Source organism: Prionailurus bengalensis, chromosome B1 (assembly GCF_016509475.1).
Source record: "Prionailurus bengalensis isolate Pbe53 chromosome B1, Fcat_Pben_1.1_paternal_pri, whole genome shotgun sequence".
NCBI lineage: Eukaryota > Metazoa > Chordata > Mammalia > Carnivora > Felidae > Prionailurus > Prionailurus bengalensis.
In genome coordinates this window covers 21,347,677-21,369,783 of record NC_057344.1, presented here as the reverse complement: position 1 = coordinate 21,369,783, position 22,107 = coordinate 21,347,677, and the positions used below count along the sequence as shown (strand labels likewise).

The 22,107-nt window shown below is 42.9% G+C and overlaps 1 protein-coding gene across 2 annotated transcripts in view; it reads left to right on the top strand.

Annotated features, from left to right (window-relative positions):
• The first annotated feature begins 479 nt into the window (after positions 1–479).
• Positions 480–22,107, top strand: part of ZDHHC2 (zinc finger DHHC-type palmitoyltransferase 2) — a 70,230-nt gene continuing 48,602 nt past the window's right edge. The window contains exon 1 of one of the 2 annotated variants that reach the window (XM_043560151.1): positions 480–691. In XM_043560151.1, the coding sequence (XP_043416086.1) occupies positions 565–691 (127 nt within the window). In that variant the 5' untranslated portion in view covers positions 480–564. Of the gene's footprint in view, positions 692–15,096; positions 15,243–22,107 lie in introns of those variants that run through there. The other variant, XM_043560160.1, reaches the window with a different exon arrangement.

The window sequence follows — 22,107 nt, the reverse complement described above, 5'->3', positions numbered from 1 at the left end:
GCCTCCTCCTCTCTACCCCGAAGCCAGGCTCCAAGGGGGAGGCGGGAGGGCCGAGATGGGCTCCTTCACTCCCACCGCGGGCGCCCCTGGTGGGGGGGTGGGGAGGGCAGCGGCGAGGGGGCGCGGGGCCGCGAGGGGCCCCGGGGCGCAGGGGTGGCCGCCCGAGGGCGCAGCGGGCCCGGCGGGAGGAGGCAGCCGGGGGACGGAGGGGCGGGGACGGGCGGGGGCGGGGCGGAGACTCCCGCCTCCTCCTTCCGATCCTCCCCCTCCTCGCCCTCCCCCCGCCCCTCCTCCTCCTCCTCCACCTCCTCCTCCTCCTCCTCCTCCTCGCCCTCCTCTCGCTGCCTCCGCCTCCACCCGGGCTGAGGAGCCGGGAGTCCGCGGCGCTGGCTCGGGGCTGCGGGATGGGGACTTAGCGCCACGGCGGCGGCAGTGGCCGCAGCGCAACCGGCCGCCGCCCCCGGGCCCGTCCCGCCGGGAGCGCGGGGCGCGGCCAGCCCGCCCCGGAGCCAGGCCCGCGGGCGGCGGCGGCGGCGGAGCTGGGCAGGTGGATGCGGCTGGAAGATGGCGCCCTCGGGCCCGGGCAGCGTCAGGCGGCGGTGCCGGCGGGTGCTCTACTGGATCCCGGTGGTGTTCATCAGCCTGCTGCTCGGCTGGTCCTACTACGCCTACGCCATCCAGCTGTGCATAGGTGAGTGCGCGCCGCGCCCGCACGGACCCCCGCCGCCCCCGGCCCACCCCGCGGGTCCCCGGAGGGAGGGCGCCGACCTGTGGGCGGCCTCCCCGCGCGCCCTCCGCCCGCAGCGCGGCCACCTCGACCGTCCCGGGACGTCGGGACCCCGACGCACCCAGCGGCGCTGACACTCTCCGCACCCCGAGACCCCCGTGCGCCCCCGCGGCCCCCACCCCGGCGCTGCCACGGCGGCCGAAGCCAGCCTCCGGGCAGCCTCGCTCCGCTCCCGCTCCCCTCGCCTCCCCCTTACAACTCCGGTTACGGTGTCACCTCTACTCCGCAGCCGAGCCGCCCCTCCGCCTTCCGCTAGCCGCGGCCACCCCAGCCACACCCCCCTACCTCGGCGGGACCGCACCGGGGAGAACGGCGGTGCCCGCTGCCAGCAGCCTCCGCCGAGAGGTGAGGCCCGCGGAGGCTGCGCTGGAGGCTGGAGGGCTCCCGGCTGGGCCCAGGATTCGGGCTGCGCCAGACCCGCGCGGGGGATGGTGGCCTCGGCCTTGGGTGTCAGAGCTGTCCTTTCCTGGTTGTCCTTAATCCACTTAAAAAAAAAAAAAAATTGTGACAGCTCTCAGGGGCTTTTGGGTGTTTGCTTTGTCGTTTGTTTTTGCTTTTATGATTTGGGGATTGCCAGTTGTACACTTTCTAGTCCTCAGGAGGCTGAAGGCGGGCGAGCCATCAGAAAGTATTCTCCAAGATGTGTGCAATACGCAAGACCGTAGTTTAGACGTTACAGTCGTAGCCGTGAGCGGGCTTCTGCCTTCAGAGGTTTGTGAAAGCTGGTCTGTGCTATCAGAAAAGGTATTAAAAGAGGATGACCTTTCTGCCGGGGACTTGTGAATGCTTTTTTGTGTTTGTCGTTTCACCAGAGAAAGTGCCTACGTTTTTGTCATACAGAGCTCTAGCTTCTGGTGGGACAAGGAGAAAGGTTAAATAGTGGCCTGTTTAATTCGACCTTATCAACTTAAAGCATTTCAGAACTTTCAGGAGTCACAGAATCTTGTCTGAAGCCATCTTACCTCAAAATGTTGCTCCTTGTAAGAAATAGGTGTCACGATAGTATACCAAAATAATGACTGACACAACTTTTAAGAGAATTGAGACTAACTGCCCATTTCGTATAGTTTTTAAATGTGATACTATTATGTATTGAGTGTGAAAACGATTTCAGTACAAAAGAAGTGAATCTTTTTTTTTAAAGGGTTGAGTAGTAAAAAAAAGTTTTGTTTTGTTTTGTTTTGTTTTGTTTTAAGGAGGGTCTGGGGTGGCTCAGTTGGTTTAGTGTCTAACTTTGGCTCAGATCATGATCTCCCAGTTTGTGGGTTGGAGCCCCGCGTCCGGCTCTGTGCGGACAGCTCAGAGCCTGGAGCCTGCTTCGAATTCTGTGTCTCCCTCTCTCTCTGCCCCTCCCCTGCTCATGCTCTGTCTCCCTCTCCTTCAAAAATAAATAAACATGTAAGAAACAACAGCAACAAAAACAGGCGCATATTTCCCTCCATCATCACATTTAGCTAAGAAGCTTAGCCTGATCCACTGTGTCCTATCCATCAGCAGGAAGCCTATGAAGGCAGGCAGAGCCTTTCTCTCCTTGCAGCTACCTCCGTCCTGGCTCAAGTGCTACATGGGAAGTCTTACCGTATTGGATAGATAGGTAATAGGGGAAGAATAGATGAAAAAATCATAGTTACATTGGGATCAGATTTTTATATATACTTTCTGATAGTTTAAGGCAAATCTAAAATGTCCATGAAATCTATATCACCATGGTAGTAAGAGAAAATTTGACTAAGAGGGGGAATCCCTCTTTTTAAACTGCCTACATGACGTGGCCTGTGATTATTTCCCAGGTGATCCAAGTGAAGTTTCCTATCATCGCTTGTCACTGCCTGTCTGCCTGAGTACGATGCCTGTCATGTTGAAAGCAATCAATAAATGGTCTTGAATAAACAAATAAATGATGCCGAGGCCATATCTCTGAGGTTGTCAGAAAGTAGTTTTTATATTTTTGTTACTATAGAAACAAAAATAGTAATCATAGGAAAGTCTACATTGTGGAGTCTAGAAGACAGAACAAATTGAAGGTGAATTTCCTTCTAGAAACTGTGGCAGCTTAGGAGTGGTAAGCTCTAATAGCTTGGATAGACAGCCTTGGTTGAGTGGGAAGTTGAAATTAACTGTACGGTTCCTTTAGAGGCACTGGGAGGGGTGGCGACTGGTGAGACAGACACACAAAACCAGCCTCCTCTCCTTTCCATAAACAAAGCAAGTGGGAATTCCAGCCTTCCTCACCCCCACCCCCCGGGCATTAATCACATCTCAGACTGCCCTGCCCTTTGTGGGTTCTTCTCCTGTGGGAAGTTGATATTTACAATCAGATTTTCCAAATTTCACCCAGAAAACATTGGCCAGGGTTGGGACCAGAGGGGGGTGGTAACTGGAAACCGGAGTAGGCAACAGAATAGAATAATATAACCCGGGTGATTTACCCTAGTCCCCCTTTTACATCTGCTGTCAGCTGAGGATGACCCTGAATATAAATTACTCTGTGCCCTTTGCTGAATGAACCGCAATTTAGGAGTAGTGCTTATCTTGGTATCCTTGGAAACCGGAGATAATGATTCTCATTACAGTGAGTTTCTATATTTAACAATGTGAATGTGTGTGGCTCTCTAGGCACTTGTTCAGTTAGCGTGATGTTTGTATTTTATAAAATTAAAGTCCTATCTCTTCTTGGAATATGCACATATAAAGTACATAGGATGGATTTATATTGTATGAGTCAAGGGTTCTCAGCAAGTTGCCTTCCTATTCTGCCAAAGAAAACATCAAAGAGGTCTGCTAATACTTGTGAACAGTCGGAACGTGTCGATATAGTTTGTTGATTAACTAGGATCTTTTATTCACAGTATTGCTTCCTCTTTCCTTCGCTCTCTTTCCTGCTGTTCTCTCCACCTCGGCTTCTTTTGTGTCTATTCTGTATTTTGATCCCTTTGGTTTTAGTTAGCTCATCTTCCATAAAGTAAGACAGGTACCAAGGGTAAAATGTAGGATGCAGAATTGGAATAAGGGTGGTGCGCAGCCTCAGCCCTGCGTGGTTCCACGGACGTACCGGACATGCTTTGTATGTTTTACAAAACCATTTTGGCAGTTATTGTGTTAACTTCGCTTGTTGAGGAGGGTAACAGAAATTTTCCCTTTTAAGTGCAAACATGCAAAAGTGGTTTTAACTATCTTTCTACCTTTTTGTTACAATTGCAAACTTACAGAAAAGCTTCAGGAAGAGTACGAGAAACTTCCACATACCCTCTTTTAGCCATCCTGGTTTCCATTTTTCTAAAATGTATTACTTCCCTGCTGTCACTTCAGGCAGGTGCCATGAAACATTTATTATTCAGTTGTGTACTCATGGTTCTGAGTTTGCTTATGGCTTTACTTAAGTCATTTGAAGCAATCATGAAGCTTGAATAGCTTAGAGATTATCTAGGCCAACCCCCTCCCTCCGGCATCTGTAGGTGAAGGTAAATGTTTGAGCTCTGTGTCCTTTCTCCAAATTAACCAATGAAGGTGTCAGCTGTGACTTCAGCCGCCCTGGTACGAATGTTAAAATGTCTCGCTTTCCCTTCAAACCCCCCACCAGATCTCTCTAGAGTTATTTAGCAACTCTGTTAAACTTTGTTGTCGTTTAATAAGAGTTAACACAGCTGAAAGTGAGCCAACAGCCTTTACAAAATGGTTTCAGATTTTTAGAATGATGTATAGTTTGGGCCAGATAGTTACAACTGCTCAACTCTGCTGTTGCAGCAAAAAGGCAGCCTCAGACAATACCTTCACAAGTGGGTATGACTGTTCCAATGAAAGTTTGTTTACAAAAATAGTTGGCTGGCTAGACTTGGCCCTTAGGCAGGAGATTGCTTAGTCTGGAGTTTAAGAAGTGAGTCCATTAGAATATTGGGGGCTTACTCACTGTTTTGCAAGTCTTGATTAATAAGCAATCCTCAGAAATGATTGTATTCTCTTATATTCCACAGTGATTATTAAAGATGTACAAGAATCAGATGAATTAGTCTGCATACTTAGAGATCAGTGTGAGAGATACACAATCATGTTTTCCTTCTTTTAAACAAACATCCTTAAGGAGAGAATATATAAAATCTAATACTTGGATACTCTTAAGCTATGGTCGACCATTAATTCAAGGTCATTGCAAGCTCAAGGATGGAGACTGAACAGGGCTCTAAATTACCTTCCATCATGAGTTGAATTTGAGCCACACAGAGATAGAAGTGTGGTCTTGTTTTTGGTAAACTATCATTTAAAAAAAAATTACAGGACACTAAAGCTTTTTTTTTGAAAAAACTACAGGTAGATGATCTTGTGAATACAAGTGTTACCATCTATAATTACTAAAATAGCTTTAAAGGACACAGAGGGTACATCTGTAGAAAACTGATGTAAATATTTAATGCATAAATCACTCAAACTATTTCTCATTGACAATAATCACGCAGTAGTATCAGGTGTGTGACTTCTTGGGCGTCTCAAATCATTTGAAGATTTTAAATTATAGGAAAGAGGGATTAAAAACTCAACATTTCTTCAAATCTAAAATCAAATGTGTATGTTCCAAATTCTTGATCGGTGCTACCATTTGACTTTCATATAAATGGTCCCTGGGAAGGTAGGAGAAAAGAAGACTCTGCCTAATGCCTTCTTGGTTCCATTTGGTGTGTCAGAAAATTCTTTTTCTTTTGATGTATTCAGTGACGCAGCATTACTGCTTGCTATTAAATCTTGTTAGAGAGAACATGTCTTGTATGATAGAGACAACAGTCATCGTGGTGATTAGCATGTAGAGGTGCTCCATAATTGTTGGATGAATTGATCTCTTTGTGATTTTTAAGAAGTCTTATTCTATCCATTTTTAATGCATAAACACACAACTGCATAATGTAAATGAGTCAAAGAATAGGATTCAGCAGTAAAAAGTCAATTTAAACTAAGGCTTGTTGTAGAAAGTTTACTGTTGAGTGCTTACTGAGAATGTCACCCATGCCGTTAAATTAAATACGTGCTTCAGTGTTTCCAGTAATTAAACAAAAGCTAAAGGGATGCTTTCTTAAATCACGGCAATTAATCGTCTCTAGAGATGGAACATTTCCGCAACATTAGAAAGAAGTCAGCGTCAGAGGGGTTTGAGTAGGGTTCATTCAAAAGCATTATTGAATCGTGTTATGTGCCAGGCCCTTTCCCCTACGGAGGTGATTTAGAGGAAAACTTAATGGAGATCGTTTCCTAATAGCTAGGAAAAAAAGTACCTCGGGGCAGGGGTGGGGAACCCTGAACCCTTCTGTCTGGCTTGGGCAGAAGGAGAGGGGTTATTCCCTTTCAGAATGCCACTCCCCTAGCCAAGAGGTAGGAAAGCAGAACTGGAAAACAAAATTCCCTGCTCCTCTGAGCCTACGAATTGGTTGCTGGGCCAGCATGAACGAATAATCAATAAAGCAGGTAAAAAAAAAGAGCTGATGGAGAGCATTCGGTAGTAATGAATTTCTAATTATATTATGAATCTGACCACATGTAAATATCTCAGAGTAGAATTACGACCAGCAGTGCCTGCTCCTGCTATGAACTATGTGGCTCTTTCAGCTCCGTCCTTTCCTACCTGATGCCTGGGCAGCTTTTACTGTGCTCCCAGCTCAGGGCATGTGATGTGGTGGATGAACCTGAGGAAGCAGAGAACTTCCTGAAAACAACTCCTTTCCATTGATGGAAAGACTGTAGAAACTAGCTTAGAAAATAGGCAAAACCCAAGGACAGGTGGGTGAAGCGAAGCTGACATGTACCAGAGGAATGGCCTTTTGTGGGAGCCGCCGTCCTGGTGGCCGGCCCTCAAGGAGTGCAGGAACCACGACCACCACTCCCTAGGTAGGACTCTGTAAAGATGATTCCAGGAGCATCGGCTGGCCGAGCTGAGGTTGTTGTGCCCGTGTCCCGGCCAGCAGGGTTCAGCAAGAGCAGGTGTTTGATCTTTCTGGCTTCCATGGTAGGAAGAAGTGCCAGGAAGACCAAAAAAAAAAAAAAAAAAAAAAAAAAAAAAAAAGTCACATATCCCAGAAATGAACGTGGATGAGTTCTCAGTGAGAAAATTCTCGTGAATGTTTTTGTTTGCTTTTACTTTTTTGTCTTGATGGGAAATTTGTGCTTTTCCGTGATGGAAGCAGGACTTACATTTTATAATTTATAGTGCTGCTTTCGTGTATTTTGATGGCTGTATCACATCCCTCAGCCTCCTTTTCTCTAGGAAGTGGTGAGTTCGTGAGTCCCCTGAGACCCCAGCACTGTTTGTCATGACTGTAGAAATACGAACTTGCGGAATGATATATTAGAACATGGCAGAGATCCTTAATGTGCTCTGTTGGGAAAACAGTTTTCCAAAGAAAGATCGTTTGGAAAGACAGTCTCAATATGATGTGGAACCCGATGACTTTATATTACCACTTAGAGGTACCACAGAGAACTAATAATAAAAGTAGGACATAATTGAATTAATTTCTTTCATAGTTCGTTAGAAAACCGTTGAAATATCTTTCAATTCCCTTAAGGGTAATTTATCGTAAGATCTTAATTTTTATCTCAGTCAAAGCTGAGAGTGCAAAAAGGTGGAATTTGCAGGGCAGGGGGTGGGGCGAGGGCAGCAGGGAGGAGGTAGGTGACCTGATTTCTTAAGAAGCATATGGTAGCAGTAAAGTAACAAACCACGATTGCTTGAAATTTTTCCTTTCAGAATTATGTCACATTGTGAAACGTTTGTGTAGCATTTTCCCTCACTTGACTTTTCATCTGGCTGCGACTTTTAAATTCAATTATCAATATTAGTGCCAGAAATGTTACAAAATCCATTTTTATTTGGAGGCACTCTTCAGCGAAAACTACATGCCGCATTTATCATTTAGCGCTTCTCTGCACTCTGAAATGCGTATTTGATGGCAGTTCATTTTAGACATGTTGGTGATTACATTTTAAAAATGCAAATGACAGAGAAGGGCTTTTATAGATGATTGAGTTTTATTTCTTTGTCAGTATTTCTCCGCGGCATCCCCAAATTTCCCCTCCTGTGAAGTGTAAATTAAGCATTCCTGTTATACTTAATTTCACCTCTCTGGATTTATCCACGAGCATTGCCACCCTACAGGAGCAGAAGAGTGCTCCAGAGGAGTGCATCAGCAAAATAAACACCAGTAAACAAAAAAACCTTGTTCTTTAAATGTCCTTTAAAACCAATGTCCAAAGAATGCAGCAGTTTTAAGGCACTTTGTCTTCATGATCATCTTATGATAGATATAATCCTTGTAAAAAGCAGTTCATGTATTTCCAAGAACTTTATAGGCTTATTGGATTATAATTCAGTGAAATTTGGAAAACTAAAATGCTTTGTCATGGTTATGTATTTTCTTATAGAGAGAAAAAAGTCAAGTGTCTGCCTCTGTGTTAGTTGCATTATGTAAACAGTGGATTTTCACCGTATTTGAAGGGTGTGTTTCAAATGAGGTGTCTTAAAATTCAGACAGGAGTCTGTCCCTGATCTTTTTGGGGGCCCAAGAGTCATCTCAAAGTTGTAGGTAGATGAATCTGAAGTGTGGCTTCTCACCAAATTTGTAGGGATATGAAATATGGTGTGCCTTAAAATATAGTCTCTCTACTGCACATGTTATTCACTTTGGGGGTACAAATGGGAAAAGCAGCCTGCCGCAAAACAGCTGATGTCAAGGTGTCATGAGAGACACCTGATACCACTTACAGGCAAGGTAAGACATTTCTAGTATGATCTGCAAAATGCAAGTCATAAGCCTGCTCCAAACTTCAGGGGCTAATCTGTGATCGAATTTATTTCTAAGTAGGCAAGTCCATATGACATGTTTTAGGAAGAAAGACAGTAAGAGATTTATGTACTTAACTACGACCAATGATTATCCAGGGCATCTCTAGGGAGGTCAGTGAATGTGCAGGGGTGAAGGAGAGAGACCGGTTTGCCTTAATCAGGCTTGGATCATAGCCTATTTTTAATGAAATGTCGCCTATTCCAGGACTAGGACATACTAAGAGCTAAGAACTGAGAGCAGGATGTCGGTCGGAAGGGGGTAGGGAGTAGGGATTCATTATAGGCCCCCCCAAATGTGCATTTAGCAAATAATTACCAAATCCAAGAATTGAGTACATTTCAACCATCCATGATTTAAAGAATGCCCTTAATAAATTAAAATTTATTCATTCATTCAAAAATATTTGCTGCTCTTAAAGTTAACATTCTAGTTGCAGGGGTAGGGAGAACAAATAAGAAACCTAAGTAAGTAGCTTCTATGACCTAAGTGTCATGACAAAAAGCAAGGCGAAGAGGATTGGGAATGCCAGTGGAAGATTCACGTTTTAAATATGGTAGCAGTGGGGGGAAGGGCGCTCATGAAATTTGAGCAATAACCTAGAGATGCTGAGGGATTGAACCATGCTGCTGTGAGGAAGAAATGCATCTCAGGGAGATGGAACAGTCCAGCTGAAAGCCCTAAGACAGGAGTCTGCAAGCAGTTAGAGGAGGAATAAGGAGATCATTTTGGCTGGAGTGGAGGGAACGGGGCAAGGGACGTAGGTGACAAGGTCGAAGGGGTGTGGAAAAGGCAGAGATTATATAGGGCCCCGTAGACCACTGGGAAGATTTTGGGGTGAGAGAAGTGATCCATTGCAGGATGTTGAGTACTCCAGTGACGTACTCTGACTTATGTTTAAAGATCGTTCCTACTGCTGTGTAACAAGTAGACTACTTCATCAGTCCAGGTGAGAAAAAATAGTATATCAGACCATGATGGGGGTAGTGGATGTATTTTCAAAGTAGTAACCACAGAATTTCCAGACCTATTTACCTGAGTTGTGGGAAAAAAAAAAAAAAAAAAAAAAAGAGTAAATAGGATTCCAGTGTTTGGGGGCTAAACACCCTCAAGGATGGCAGTCAGCTGAGATGGAAGAGTTGCAGGTAGAAGGAGGTGATCTCAGACCAGTGGTGGGTATGTTGACATTGAAATAGAGATGTGGAGTGAGCATTTGGATTTGTGACTTGGGCATTTAGGAGAAAGTCTGGACTGGAGGAATATATTTGGGAATCTTCAGCATATAAATGGATTTGAAGAGTCAACACTGGATACATTTGTCCCACCCGGGGTAATAAATGGAAAGTGACTAGAGACAAAACACTGAGAGTTCAGGAGATGAGTAGGACCCAGCAAAGAAGACTGACTGAGAAGAAGAAGCTTGGGGGAGGGGAGAAGGGGTCTTAGAGAGGAGGTAGGAATCAACAAATACATGTCACATAAAATAAGAACTGAGAATTTAATAATGTGGATATTGAATTTTTATTTTGAATGTATTACTGACTCTACTCTGAAGACCCCAAATTTTAAAAGTTTATCAAAAAGAAACCGATATACCAGGGTGTGGATTGCTGGGAAATCTGAAATTATTCAATCCAATTTTTAAGAAGGCTTTACTCTATTAGGCAAGCTTAACTTTCTTATTATATGTAGATAATCCACAGAAAATTTAATGAGCGCCCTAACAATGTCTCCCTGACACAGAGGATTGTAGACAATAGTATTCAATACTTACTTTTGCTCAAATGAAAGGAGACAAATTAAACGTGTTTATTTGAGCCTTTTGTGTGAGCCCTTTTGTGTGAGCCCGAGCTTTATGTGAGCCCGGTAGACATTTTAGGCATCAAAGAACGTGAATCCTTTATGAGAGTATTATCTCTTTTACCTTTTTATTATTTGATCATGCAGATGTTCATAAACAGCTTTGTAATATTTTTATGGTTTCAAGTTATGGGCTGAATTCCTGCCCTCACTCCCCCCAAATTCATGTTGAAACCTTAACCCTCTGTAACTCAGAATCTGACTTTGTTTGGAGAGAGAGCCTTTAAAGACGTAGTTAAGTTAAAATTAGGTCATTAGGTTGAGTTCTAATGCTCCTTGGAGGAAGTTTGGACACAGGTACACAGGAAAGACCATGTGAAGACGCAGGACGCAGGGGGAAGATGGCTGTCTACAAGCCAAGGAGCCAGGCCTCGGAGGAGACCCAGCCTGCTGACATCTTGATCTCAGATTTCTGGCTTCCAGCACTGTGAGAAAATAAATGTTTTATTGTTTAGGCCACCCAGTCAGCAGCACTTTGCTACGGCATCCCTAGCAAACTAAGACACAAATTCAACAATCAAATACATTTTTTCCCCCCTTTCTGGATATTGAAGTATAATCATCTGTAATAAGGATTTTGATAAAACTAATTGTAGAATCCATTTGAAAATTTAAAAGAGCAATTAGAAATAATTTAGAACATATAAAATATTAGCACTAGTTAAAATAATCACTGAAAAGTGAAATGCATTTTGCTCGAAGCACTCAGACTCTGTTTTAATAGTTTTCAGATGACTGAAATCTCCCCGTGACGTGCTGACATTTTTTTATCCCTTTTAGATTAAAAAAAGGAAGGTCTTCTAAATGTTTCAACTCCCCTTTCCCTGCGCCCCTCCCTTGTTGAACAGAGTATGCTGCACGTAATTTAACTTTGAGTTAAGGCTAACAGTCCAAGACTGATATGTGTATGAAGTGGATGTCCAAGACCCTTGAGGTCCTTGGATTTTCATTCACAGTTTCATCCACTTCCTATTGACTGAGAAGGTCAAGAAGGAGTGGAATTTGTAATTTTGCCCAGACATTCTTTTGAATCCCAAGCACTGAGAATCTGGGAAGGCTCATGAATGAAGCATTTCACTGGAAATGCCTAGCCAGACATCTACGTCTCAGCAGAGTTTGTTCTCTATTTACCACTTCTGAGGTTCCTTTTTCTGAAAAGATTAAAGAACAAAAACCCTTAATTGTGGAAACAGCCAGATGTGAGAAAGAAAACTTTAGCTCGAGTTGGATATTACCTTAATTTCTCAGTTTGAGTAGGCTCTAGAGTGAGTGATTCTTTGAAAGTTTTTATTGTGGTAAAATATATATAACTCAGGAGCTCCTGGGTGGCTAGTAGGTTGAGTCCAATTCGATCTTGGCTCAGGTCTTGATCTCACAGTTTGTGAGATTGAACCCCTCATCTGCTTGGGATTCTCTCTCTCTCTCTCTCTCTCTCTCTCTCAGCCCCTCCCCTGTTCTTATAAATAAATAAGCTTAAAATTTTTTTTAAATATATATATGTTAAATAAATATTTATAACATAATAAATGTACTATTGTAGCCATCTGCCATTTTATTTTATTTGTTTTTTAAATGTTTGTTTATTTTTGAGAGAGAGAGAGAGACCATGAGCAGGAGAGGAGCAGAGAGAGAAGGAGACACAGAATCTGAAGCAGACTCCAGGCTCTGAGCTGTCAGCACAGAGCCCGACGTGGGGCTCGAACTCACGAGCCGCGAGATCATGACCTGAGCCGAAGTCGGACGCTTAACCGACTGAGCCACCCAGGTGCCCCGCCATCTGCCATTTTAACAGTTTTAAGTGTGCTGTTCAGTGGCATTAAGTGCATGCACATGGCTGGGCCACCATCACCATCCATCTCCAGCATTTTTTTCATCTTCTCCAACTGAAACTCTGTCTCCATGAAGCAATAAGTCCCCATTCTCCCCTTGGCTCCTGGCAACCATCATTCTACTTTTTGTCTCTATGAATTTGACTCTTCTAGGTAACTTACATAAGTGGGATCATGTTATTTGTTCTTTCGTGTCTGTTTATTTCACTTAAGCATAATGTCTTCAAGGTTCATCCGTGTCGCAGCGTGTGTCAGGATTTCATTCTTCTTTAAGGATCAGTAATATTGCATTGTATGTATAGACCACGTTTTATTTATCCATTCATTGGTTGATGAATATTTAGGTTGTTTCCACCTTGCGGCTATTCTGAACAATGCTGCTTTGAACATGGGTGTGCAAGTAAATACCTGTTCAAGTCCCTGAGATCAGTTCTTCTGGGTATACACCCAGAAACGTAATGTTGGATTATATGGTAGTTTAATTTTTGTTTGTTTGTTTGTTTTTTGAGAATCAGCATACAGTTTTCCTAGCAGGTGATTTTTTATGAAAGTGTGATTCCAGAGAAGCCTGTATTTGTATGCCCTTGTAAACATCCAGATTTGAAAGTCTCCAGAGGTATCTGTGAGGTCCATACCAATGTCACTGTAACAGTTTTTAACTGCCTTGTCCTTTTATGGCCAGCAGGAAAGTTGGTGGTCTGGGAATTGTGAATAATCCCGTTTTGCCCATGAGGCAGCCTTCATTCCTGGAGAATGTGTCCCTCATGAAATGCTGGCCATCAGGTCCGCCCAAGGCAGGGATGTTGAGAGCTGCTGGCCCACTGTACATAGTCTAAAATTCGCCAACATTTTTTGAGTAGCCAGAGCATTAATGCTAACTGGTAGAAATTTTATCTTTTTAAAAAGCAACACATTCACAAGTGTAAATGGTATACACACTTGGTAACGTGAGTTGGCGGGGAGAAGTGGGGGAAACATACCTGTTTCTATGGATGCTTCAGTAACCTACGGTATTAATCATGAACTAGATCCTTACCCACCATACAGGGACTACACAATTCATGAATCTGTATTGCCTGCAGGTCTAGGGTAAGTGAAAATGGTTTACAAACAGAAGCAAAAATCAGTACGTACAACTGGGGAGAGATCCAGGCAGGAAACAGGATGCAGCTCACACAATGAGCAAGGAAGAGACTCATTCCAAATATTGATGACTGTCTTACTCAACTCTGTACACAAATTTTAGAACTTCCTACGTACATGAATGAATGAATATGTCTGCCATATGATTGGCGGTATTTGTATACTATTGCACTATTGTAATATAATGGATCATACAGCAGAGGCAGTGAAGATTTTTCATCTGCGGACTGCCAGTTTATGATTATGTCAGATTGTATCAAGTTTGCTGCAACTGAATATACATTGCTGCAGTTACTGTCAGGTGAAGACTGCTGGTGCCATGTGAGTAATTGCAGTCTAGGGCAAGGGGATGGCTGCTTGCAAGTAAGAAGGGAAGTACTAATTCAAGCTGAGATCAAAGAAAGATTGTGTGTGTGGGTTTACTATGTGAATATGTGGCCGTGAAGTTACAAGAGAAAATAGTGCTTCCCAGTGACTCAGTACTGGAGGATGAGTCCCCCTTTGATACCCTTGCGTGTGCGAATAGACATTGTGACCCAGTGCAATACTGCAGGAATTATTGCTGGTGCTGATGTCGTTTTAAATCTTTTGATTTCTCCCTTCAGGGGTGCTGCTGTGAATTCTATTCTGATGAGCCTCGTAGACACAAAGGTTGGAATCACAGCTTTCTACAGTTCCTTCCTCTGGAGTACTGCATAAATGCCAAAGAATTTACACAAGCGTAGAAATATTTGTTTAATTTTTAAACATATTAATGCACTGTGTAATAGTTACCCTGGTCATTTAGTACTCGACATGTAGTTGCTAACTGTAGGAGGTTTTAGAAGGTTGCCCGTTTCCTTGTAGAAGCAAATAAGCATTAATTTTTCTACTTAATCAAGACAGCTAATGTTTGGTAGTGAAGACAAAACACTCTCAGTATTGTCCTCTGTGATGATTCTACCAGATAATGAGATTGATCTAATAACATTAAAGATATACTACAAAAATTATCTCTGTATTAGCATACACATTTTTAAGTGCCGAAATAACCACACCGCAAGTGGCATTTTTGCTTGCTACCCATAAATAAATATGTATATAAACGTGTAGGAAAGCTGATAGTTTACGCTGGACAGTGTAATCATGAAGGCCCCTCCAACTTGACAACCTTGTTTCTGACCAGTGTAGGAAACGTTTTCAGGATCTGAAATCCCTATTTGACTGTCTTCCTCATAGTGGGCAACCATTACGCGGGAACCAGGTGGGACTTTGCAGGGGGTGTGGTGTCTCCTAGAGCCTTGCATGGTTCACAGGAATCAGCCATGCCTGCCAGGCCCAACCCAAACAAGGGCATCTGGAATTGGAAAGAGAGGCAGTAGGTCTTGAAAAGACCCAGGCACTGTAGGTATTTGAGGTGATTATGGCCATGTGTGGAAGAGGGAGGGCCCATACGATTCTCTCTAACAGGATGAGTAACTCTGTGTGCACTGAGATCTGCACAACTTGCTGGCACGGGGAATCTCTTCTATTTTAATTTGAGACTGGGGATTATAGGATTCCATTGAGTAAGCCTTGAAAGGAGGACACAAAGATCAAGGGACCAACCCTGAGATCAGATTTCCTTATTTAACTGCACTGCTTAGTACAGTCCGTGATTTAGGAGTTGCCCTCCTCTTCGCCAAGGGGAAAGTGGCAGTAAGTTTTTCAGGGCCATAATCATGGGACAAAGTTAAAATCATGGGACTTCCCTTTAAAAATTGATGTACTGAAAGGCCTACACATTCTTAATGATTCAAGTGCGTGTTCCCAGCTTTCTGTTGGGTAAGTTGCATTTTATACTGTTTCTGTAGATTTAGAGCTTCTTAGCTATCTGGAGCAGTGATATGGTCAAGTTGCTAAGATAGATTCTTGAGAGAGAGAAAAATACTTCTAACTGGGAGGATTTGGATGTGTAAGAAATACAAATTACCATTTCAGAGAGATGAAGGTTGTGTCTGTCTTCATGGCCAGTTTCTACAAGTGGGAGACATACCATAGGGGTGTGTGCGCTGGGGAGTGCTGACCTCAAAAATGATCTTTCTTTCCCGCTACTGCTGACGAGGGATCAGCAAACCCCCGTCCCATCTCCTAATCTTTCCTGCATCGCTGTCTCACTCCTGTCCTAGGGGCCCGAAGTTCAGTGTCCTCCCCAGTTCCTGAATTGAGAACTCAGGAAAGCCAAGGTCCAACTACTACCCTGAAATATGACCAAATATTTAAGTTATTTGTGTCCAAAGTTTGTAAAACGATCTGGTTCTAGGTTGTGTTTAAGTTAGTTGCTGGAAGAAGGGTGACAAAGAGGACATTTTAAACCCTGCTCTCCAGTGCATCCGGAATCAAAAGTGACAGGGAGCCACATGGTATTAAGCAGGCCAGTAGGATGTGAGAGCAACGAAGGAGGAACGGCTGTCCTGGACAGAGAAGCCCAGGGGGTGTGTAATCAGAGCCCAGGAGGCCACGTGGAATCCTTGAAAGAATTTTGGAGTCAGGCAGACTTATATTTAGATCCTAGCTCCATATGTTATGACTTGAATAACATTAGAAAAGTTATTTTACCTCTGTAAGACTATCTTCCTGACTTTTAAAATTATAATAATACCTCCCTGACAGATGCTATAAGGCTTAAATGAGAGAAACATTTTAAAAATATTAGTACAATCCCCAGCATATAGTAAGCATTCAGCATACTATCCCTTCCTTGAGTTTCTTCTCACCCCTTGACATTGGACTCCTGACCCTCACCAGCCCACCGATGCCCTCTCACTCTCACCAGACTTCACCCTGCTTGAACTTCAGTCTTATTTGGAGAGTGTTAGGGGCTGTATTGTGTCTCCCCACAACCCATAGCTTAAAATTCTAACCTGCAAGGTTTCAGAATATGACAGTATTTGGAGACGGAGCCTTTAAAGAAATAATTAGGTTAAAATAATTAAGTTAACTGGGGTGGGTCCTAATCCGACTGGTGTCCTAGGAAGAGGAAATTTGGTTATAGAGATGTACAGAGGTAACATGATGTGAAATACAGAGAGAAGATGGTCATCTGCAAGCCAAGGAAAGAGGCCTTTGGAGAGACCAATCCTTCTAACACCTTGATCTTGGACTTTTAGTCTCCAGAACTGAGAAAACAGTTCTCTGGTGTTGAAGCCTGTCAGTGTGTGGTACTTTCCCAAACCAGTTAATCCAGGACTCCTGGCTGTTGTCTATAGTTGTGGAAAGGAAGTGAGTGTGGTTGTTGCAGTTCAAAAGGCTTCTCTCCACAGAATTTCTAATTTTTTGTAGCATTGTTCATTTATAATTTTGCAATATAGTTGCAGGTGGGTTATGCATTAGAAAAGCTTTTGATGGCTAATATGGAAACCTCACCACCCAGATGACAAATGCCTTGCATAACCTTTTGGACTGTATCCTATTTTTAAGGTAGAGACTTCCTGTCTCGTGGTTTATATTGTCTGGCTGACTCTGGTTCATCTTTTGTCTTTGAGGTTGCATTGTGCCGTTTTCTGGGAAAGGTTTTCCAGTCTTGCGTGGTTGTTTTGGTAATTTCTAGCACATGGTTTAGCTCAGTATAGTTTGTTAGAAATAAATTCTGGGTTAGAGGCAGGAGGAATGCATTAAACCACCTGGGAAGGCTGACTTTCCCCACAGTGATGCAGCCCCAGTCCTGATACAGAGATTCTGATGTGTGTCAGGCTCTCTCAGAACCTGGACAGGGCATGGTGGGCGTGGGGGCGGGGTGCAGGTGGGGAGAAATTGGCAAGAAAGGAGCTCTGGAAGGGGCAGGAAAAGAAAATATAGTTTAAAGAATCACTTGTTTAGGGGCCACTGGGTAGCTCAGTCGGTTGAGCGTCTGACTTCTGCTTAGGTCATGATCTCATGGTTCTTGGGTTCGAGCCCCTTGTCGGGCTCTGTGCTGACAGCCCAGAGCCTGGAGCCTGCTTCAGATTCCGTGTCTCCCTCTCTCTCTCCGCCCCTTCCCCCACCCCCCACTTGCGCTCTTTCTCTCTCACACACAAAAATTAACAAACAGTCGATTTAGTTTATCTCATATTAATTGGCCCCCACTGTAATTCACCTGCATTCTTCTGCTTATTCGCACTGAAAAACTCTTGCAGCAACTTCTTTCCCTCAACTTCTCATTGCATCCTCCAGAAATTTGTGGCATTCCTGCAAGCTAAAAATGCACTGTATACTTGTTACTCCAGGTTGTTTATAAGGCAGTTAACACCAAACTTTGGGGAACGCATACTCCTGACACTTCCCTCTTTTGTGATACTTATGTTCCATATTCAGCTAACATTTATCGAGCCCTGCTATTTAACGCCAGGTTCTATTCTGGGTGCTTTTATGTACCTCATGTAGTTTAATTCATAAAACAGCCCAGTGGGATAAATATTGAGATAAAGCTCAGAGTGGCTAAGTAACTTGGCCAAGATAAAACCTCAAACAGGGGGCAGAGCCAGGACTCAAACCTCAGTGAGAGACATGGGAAAGAAACCTCTAGCAGATTGCACTAAGTGCTAAGGAAGAAACAGTATATTGTGATGATCGCAGGGGTGAACTGGACAGGAGGGCCTCTGTGAGAAACTGACATGGAAATCGTAATTTGAAGGATGATAAAGAGCTAGCCAACAATGGAGCTGGGGAAGAGCTTTGCAGACAGGGTAAAGACACTAAGGTTTAGTATGCTCTAGCAAGAGAAGGCTAGCCTGTTTGCAGCTTAGTGCGCAGCAGGATGAGTGATGAGAAGTGGTCTTGGGGACGTAAGTAGGAGCCAGATAGATCATGGTCGACCATGGAGGCCTATGTAAAGGAGATTGGACTTTATTGTAAATTCAATGCAAAGCCATGGGAGGGTTTTTAGTGAGATGACGTTATCAGTTTCCATTTTAAAAGAGATGATGGCTTTCCTATTATAAAATGAGTTTTTAAGGAATTGTGTGGGGATCCAGGGAGGACTGTAGACTGCCTGGCATGATGTTTGTGGTTAGGGCTGTTAGGATGTTAGTCTGGAGCCCAGTTGGAAGCCATGTGTTGGGAAGTTCTGCCTTATGAGGCCTTATCCTTCCTCTTCGTTTCTGTTCTGAAGCTACCACTCTGTCCTTGACAAAACAGTTCCTATAAACCCACTGATAAATTTATTTGAAGAGTGACTTTTCTCCTTGTCTTTTAAAAGTCAGAATACATCAGACAGTGTAGGACTGAGGATAATTTTAGAGCCAGAGGAACTGTCCAGGTAAAGTACAAGTTTTTGTTTAAACAACAAAATCAAAGCACAGATCAGCTGAATATCGTGATCAAAGTCACACATATTAGGAAGATTGGACCAGAGTCCGGGTCTCCTACCAACCAGTTAAATGCAGGTGCAGAGGATCTAGAGAGGGGATGATGTTAGCACTTTCAAGAAGCAAGGCAGCCTGGAGTGGCTGAAGCCTTCTGCCCAAGAAGGGGAGGGGGCATGAGATGAGGTCAGCGAGGAAGGCATGGACTGCGGTTGTCAATAAAATCACAGTGACATCTGAGGATAACAAAGGAAAGACACAGTTTAGTAAAGACGTAAAATGTAAGTAGATCTGGTATAAAGAAATTAATTAGAACACATTTGTTAGGAAGAAAGGAATGCAGTTGGAATTCAGCTGGAAGTATTGATCGGAATACTGTATTTTCTTAGGTCTGTCATTAAGCTGGTCTGGTAGCAGTGTCGCTAGTATTCACAGGAATAATCTGTCATGTACCACCCACATTCTGATCTGTAATAACCTGAACAATGAGCTAGATCTTCTTGGGAAGTAGCTGAAGGAACAAAGGATCCCACGTCAAGGGGTTCCCACCAGCCAGTTTAGTCGGAGAATTCACTGTCAATTTGGCAAACAAAAACAGCATAATTAGTTCTGTTAGAGTAACTTGAGTATTGAGAATTAGCAGCAAGGGAGGGCTATGGTGACCTGAACAGGAGTGATAGCAGTAGAATATGGGGCTGAAAAGCCAGCTGGAGTTGGTTCAGGAACTAACAGGAAGTTAGAGGGGGTAGAGGCAGTGCATTGGGATGATCGCTAACATAAGTTTTCTTGTGGGGCACCTGGGTGGCTCAGTCAGTTAAGCGTCCGACTTTAGCTCAGGTTCTGATCTTGTGGTCTGTGAGTTCGAGCCCCGTGTCGATCTCTCTGCTGTCAGTGCAAAGCCTGGGCCTGCTTCTGATTGTGTGTCCGTCTCTCTCTGCCCCTCTCCCATTCTCTCTCTCTCTCTCTCTCTCTCAAAAATAAATAACATTAAAAAAATTTTTTTAAATAAGTTTTCTTGTGAAAAGTCCAGAAAAATGGGATAGCAGCCCGAGATATGAGGTCAAAGGAGAGACTTGGTTCAGACAGGAGATAGTAAAGCATATTTGTATTGCTACTACTATTTTTGATTTCAACTGCTTCGATGACTTAATTCACAATGCCTTAAAAACTTTCCTTGTTTTTTCAGTTAGTTTTAACTTTCAATTAAAACGATCTCATAAACTTTAAGTTCTTTGAGCACAGGGATGGAATCACATTTTCTATTTTATCCCCAATAGTATAAGGATAGAGTAGTTAGTGGATGTTTTTCAATAAATGAGTTAAAGATAAGCTCCCTCCGCCCCTGCCCCCCGCCAAAAAAAAAAAAAAAAAAATAGAGCTTGGCTATAAAGTTGTTCTTACACTTCATTCATTAGAACCAAATTTTTAGTTTTGGTTGGCATCCTTCATTATTAGACTGCATATATGGGTCTGAGATGTGTCTGTGTCGAACTGAATTTGGAAATACTGCTGTGGATTTATATAGAAAAGTTACTGTGTATATGCAGTGTAGGTAAGTTATTCCTCCATAAAAGAGAGTTTGAATTTGAAGGCAAGACAAATAAACTTTAGACTAAGAAATAGAAAGATCACAGCAGCATACATCTGCAGTGAAAGTACCTAAAAACCAAATTGTTCTAGCAACAATTACATAACTGTTCTTTGCTAATTTAAGGGGGAAAGTACTTTTTTTTTCCTACTATGAAGGCGTATTTTAGTATCTGAAGTTTTGGATTTTGGAGGTACTTATGACTGAAAGTCGAACTAGATTTAAGTTAACAGTAGCTTACTGGGCTGCTTCTTATCAATAGATATACTTCTTGATAACCAACTCTTAATGTATAATCACCAAAGCCAATTTAAAAAAAAATTACTTGGTGACAATATAGGACTAGAATGAGCTTTGACATGATTCCCTGCTTTAAATCAAGATTGAATTTAAATCAATTGAGACTAAATCTGCTCTAATATTTTTAGAGCTGTTTAGAGAATAGGATTTGATAGCATCCTGAACAATCATAAGGATGTATAAGTAAATTTAATTTGGATGAGATTATTTGTAGTTGGGTTTTTAGAGTATGAAAAGGGATTTTATAATTAGTTTCTCTCTAGGAGGTACATAGTTATGTTGCTATATGTAGTTCTGACTTATTGCTTTATAATAAATAATAATCATATAATAAATAGTAATCACTTGAGAAATGATATAAAAGATCAACACATATATTCTTAGTAGATTTCTGGAATAAGACTCAATTATAACATCAGGGTGTGACGATGAATTTTGTGTCAACCTGGGTAGGGTATGATGGCCAGTTGTTTAGTTCAACAGCAGTCTAGATGTTTCTATGAAGATATTTTTTAGATGTGATTAACATTTAAATCAATAGACTTTAAGTAAAGCACATTACCTTCCATAATGTGGGTGGACTTTATCTAATCAGTTGAAGACCTTAAAAGAAAAGATTGAGGTTCCCTGAAGAAAGATTCTGCCTTGAGGTTGCCTTGGACCCAAGACTGCAGCATTAACTTTTTCCTAGGTTTTCTGCTTGCCGGCCTGCTCTTCAGATTTCAGACTTGTCAGTACCTATAATCATGTGAGCCAGTTCCTTAAATTCAGTCAGTCCCTTTTCTTCCTCTCACTGTGTGTGTGTGTGTGGGGGGGGGGGGGGGGGGCGGGGTGGTGTTGGTTCTGTTTCTCTGAAGAATTCTAATATACAGGGGTTGGAAAACTTTTTCTATAGAGGATTGGACAGTAAATATTTTAGGAAATACGGCCATACTGTCCCTGTCACACCTACCCAACTCTGCCATTATAACACAAAAATAGCCATGTAAGCAAATGGGTATGTCTGTGTTCCAGTAAAAACTTGTCTGCAGAAATAGGGGTCTGGCTGTATTTGGAACAGGACTGTAGTTTACTGACCCCTGTATTAAATGATTGCTTGATAATGCATGCAAAAGAGGTAAGGGAGGGTATGCATTTTTTTTTTAGCATACATTTTTAAGAATGTTTAGTCAAGCCAGGTTTGAATCAAGAAGCAGTTTGTTACCCTTTTGTGTATTAGGGGTTATTGCTTTGGCCCATAGTTTCAATCTTCAACCTGGATTTTATGTTTTATTTTTACCCAAGAGTTGTTTTTTTTTTTTTAATTTTTTTTTTAACGTTTATTTATTTTTGAGACAGAGAGAGAGAGAGAGCATGAACAGAGGAGGGGCAGAGAGAGAGGGAGACACAGAATCTGAAACAGGCTCCAGGCTCTGAGCTGTCAGCACAGAGCCCGACGCGGGGCTCAAACTCACGGACCGTGAGATCATGACCTGAGCCG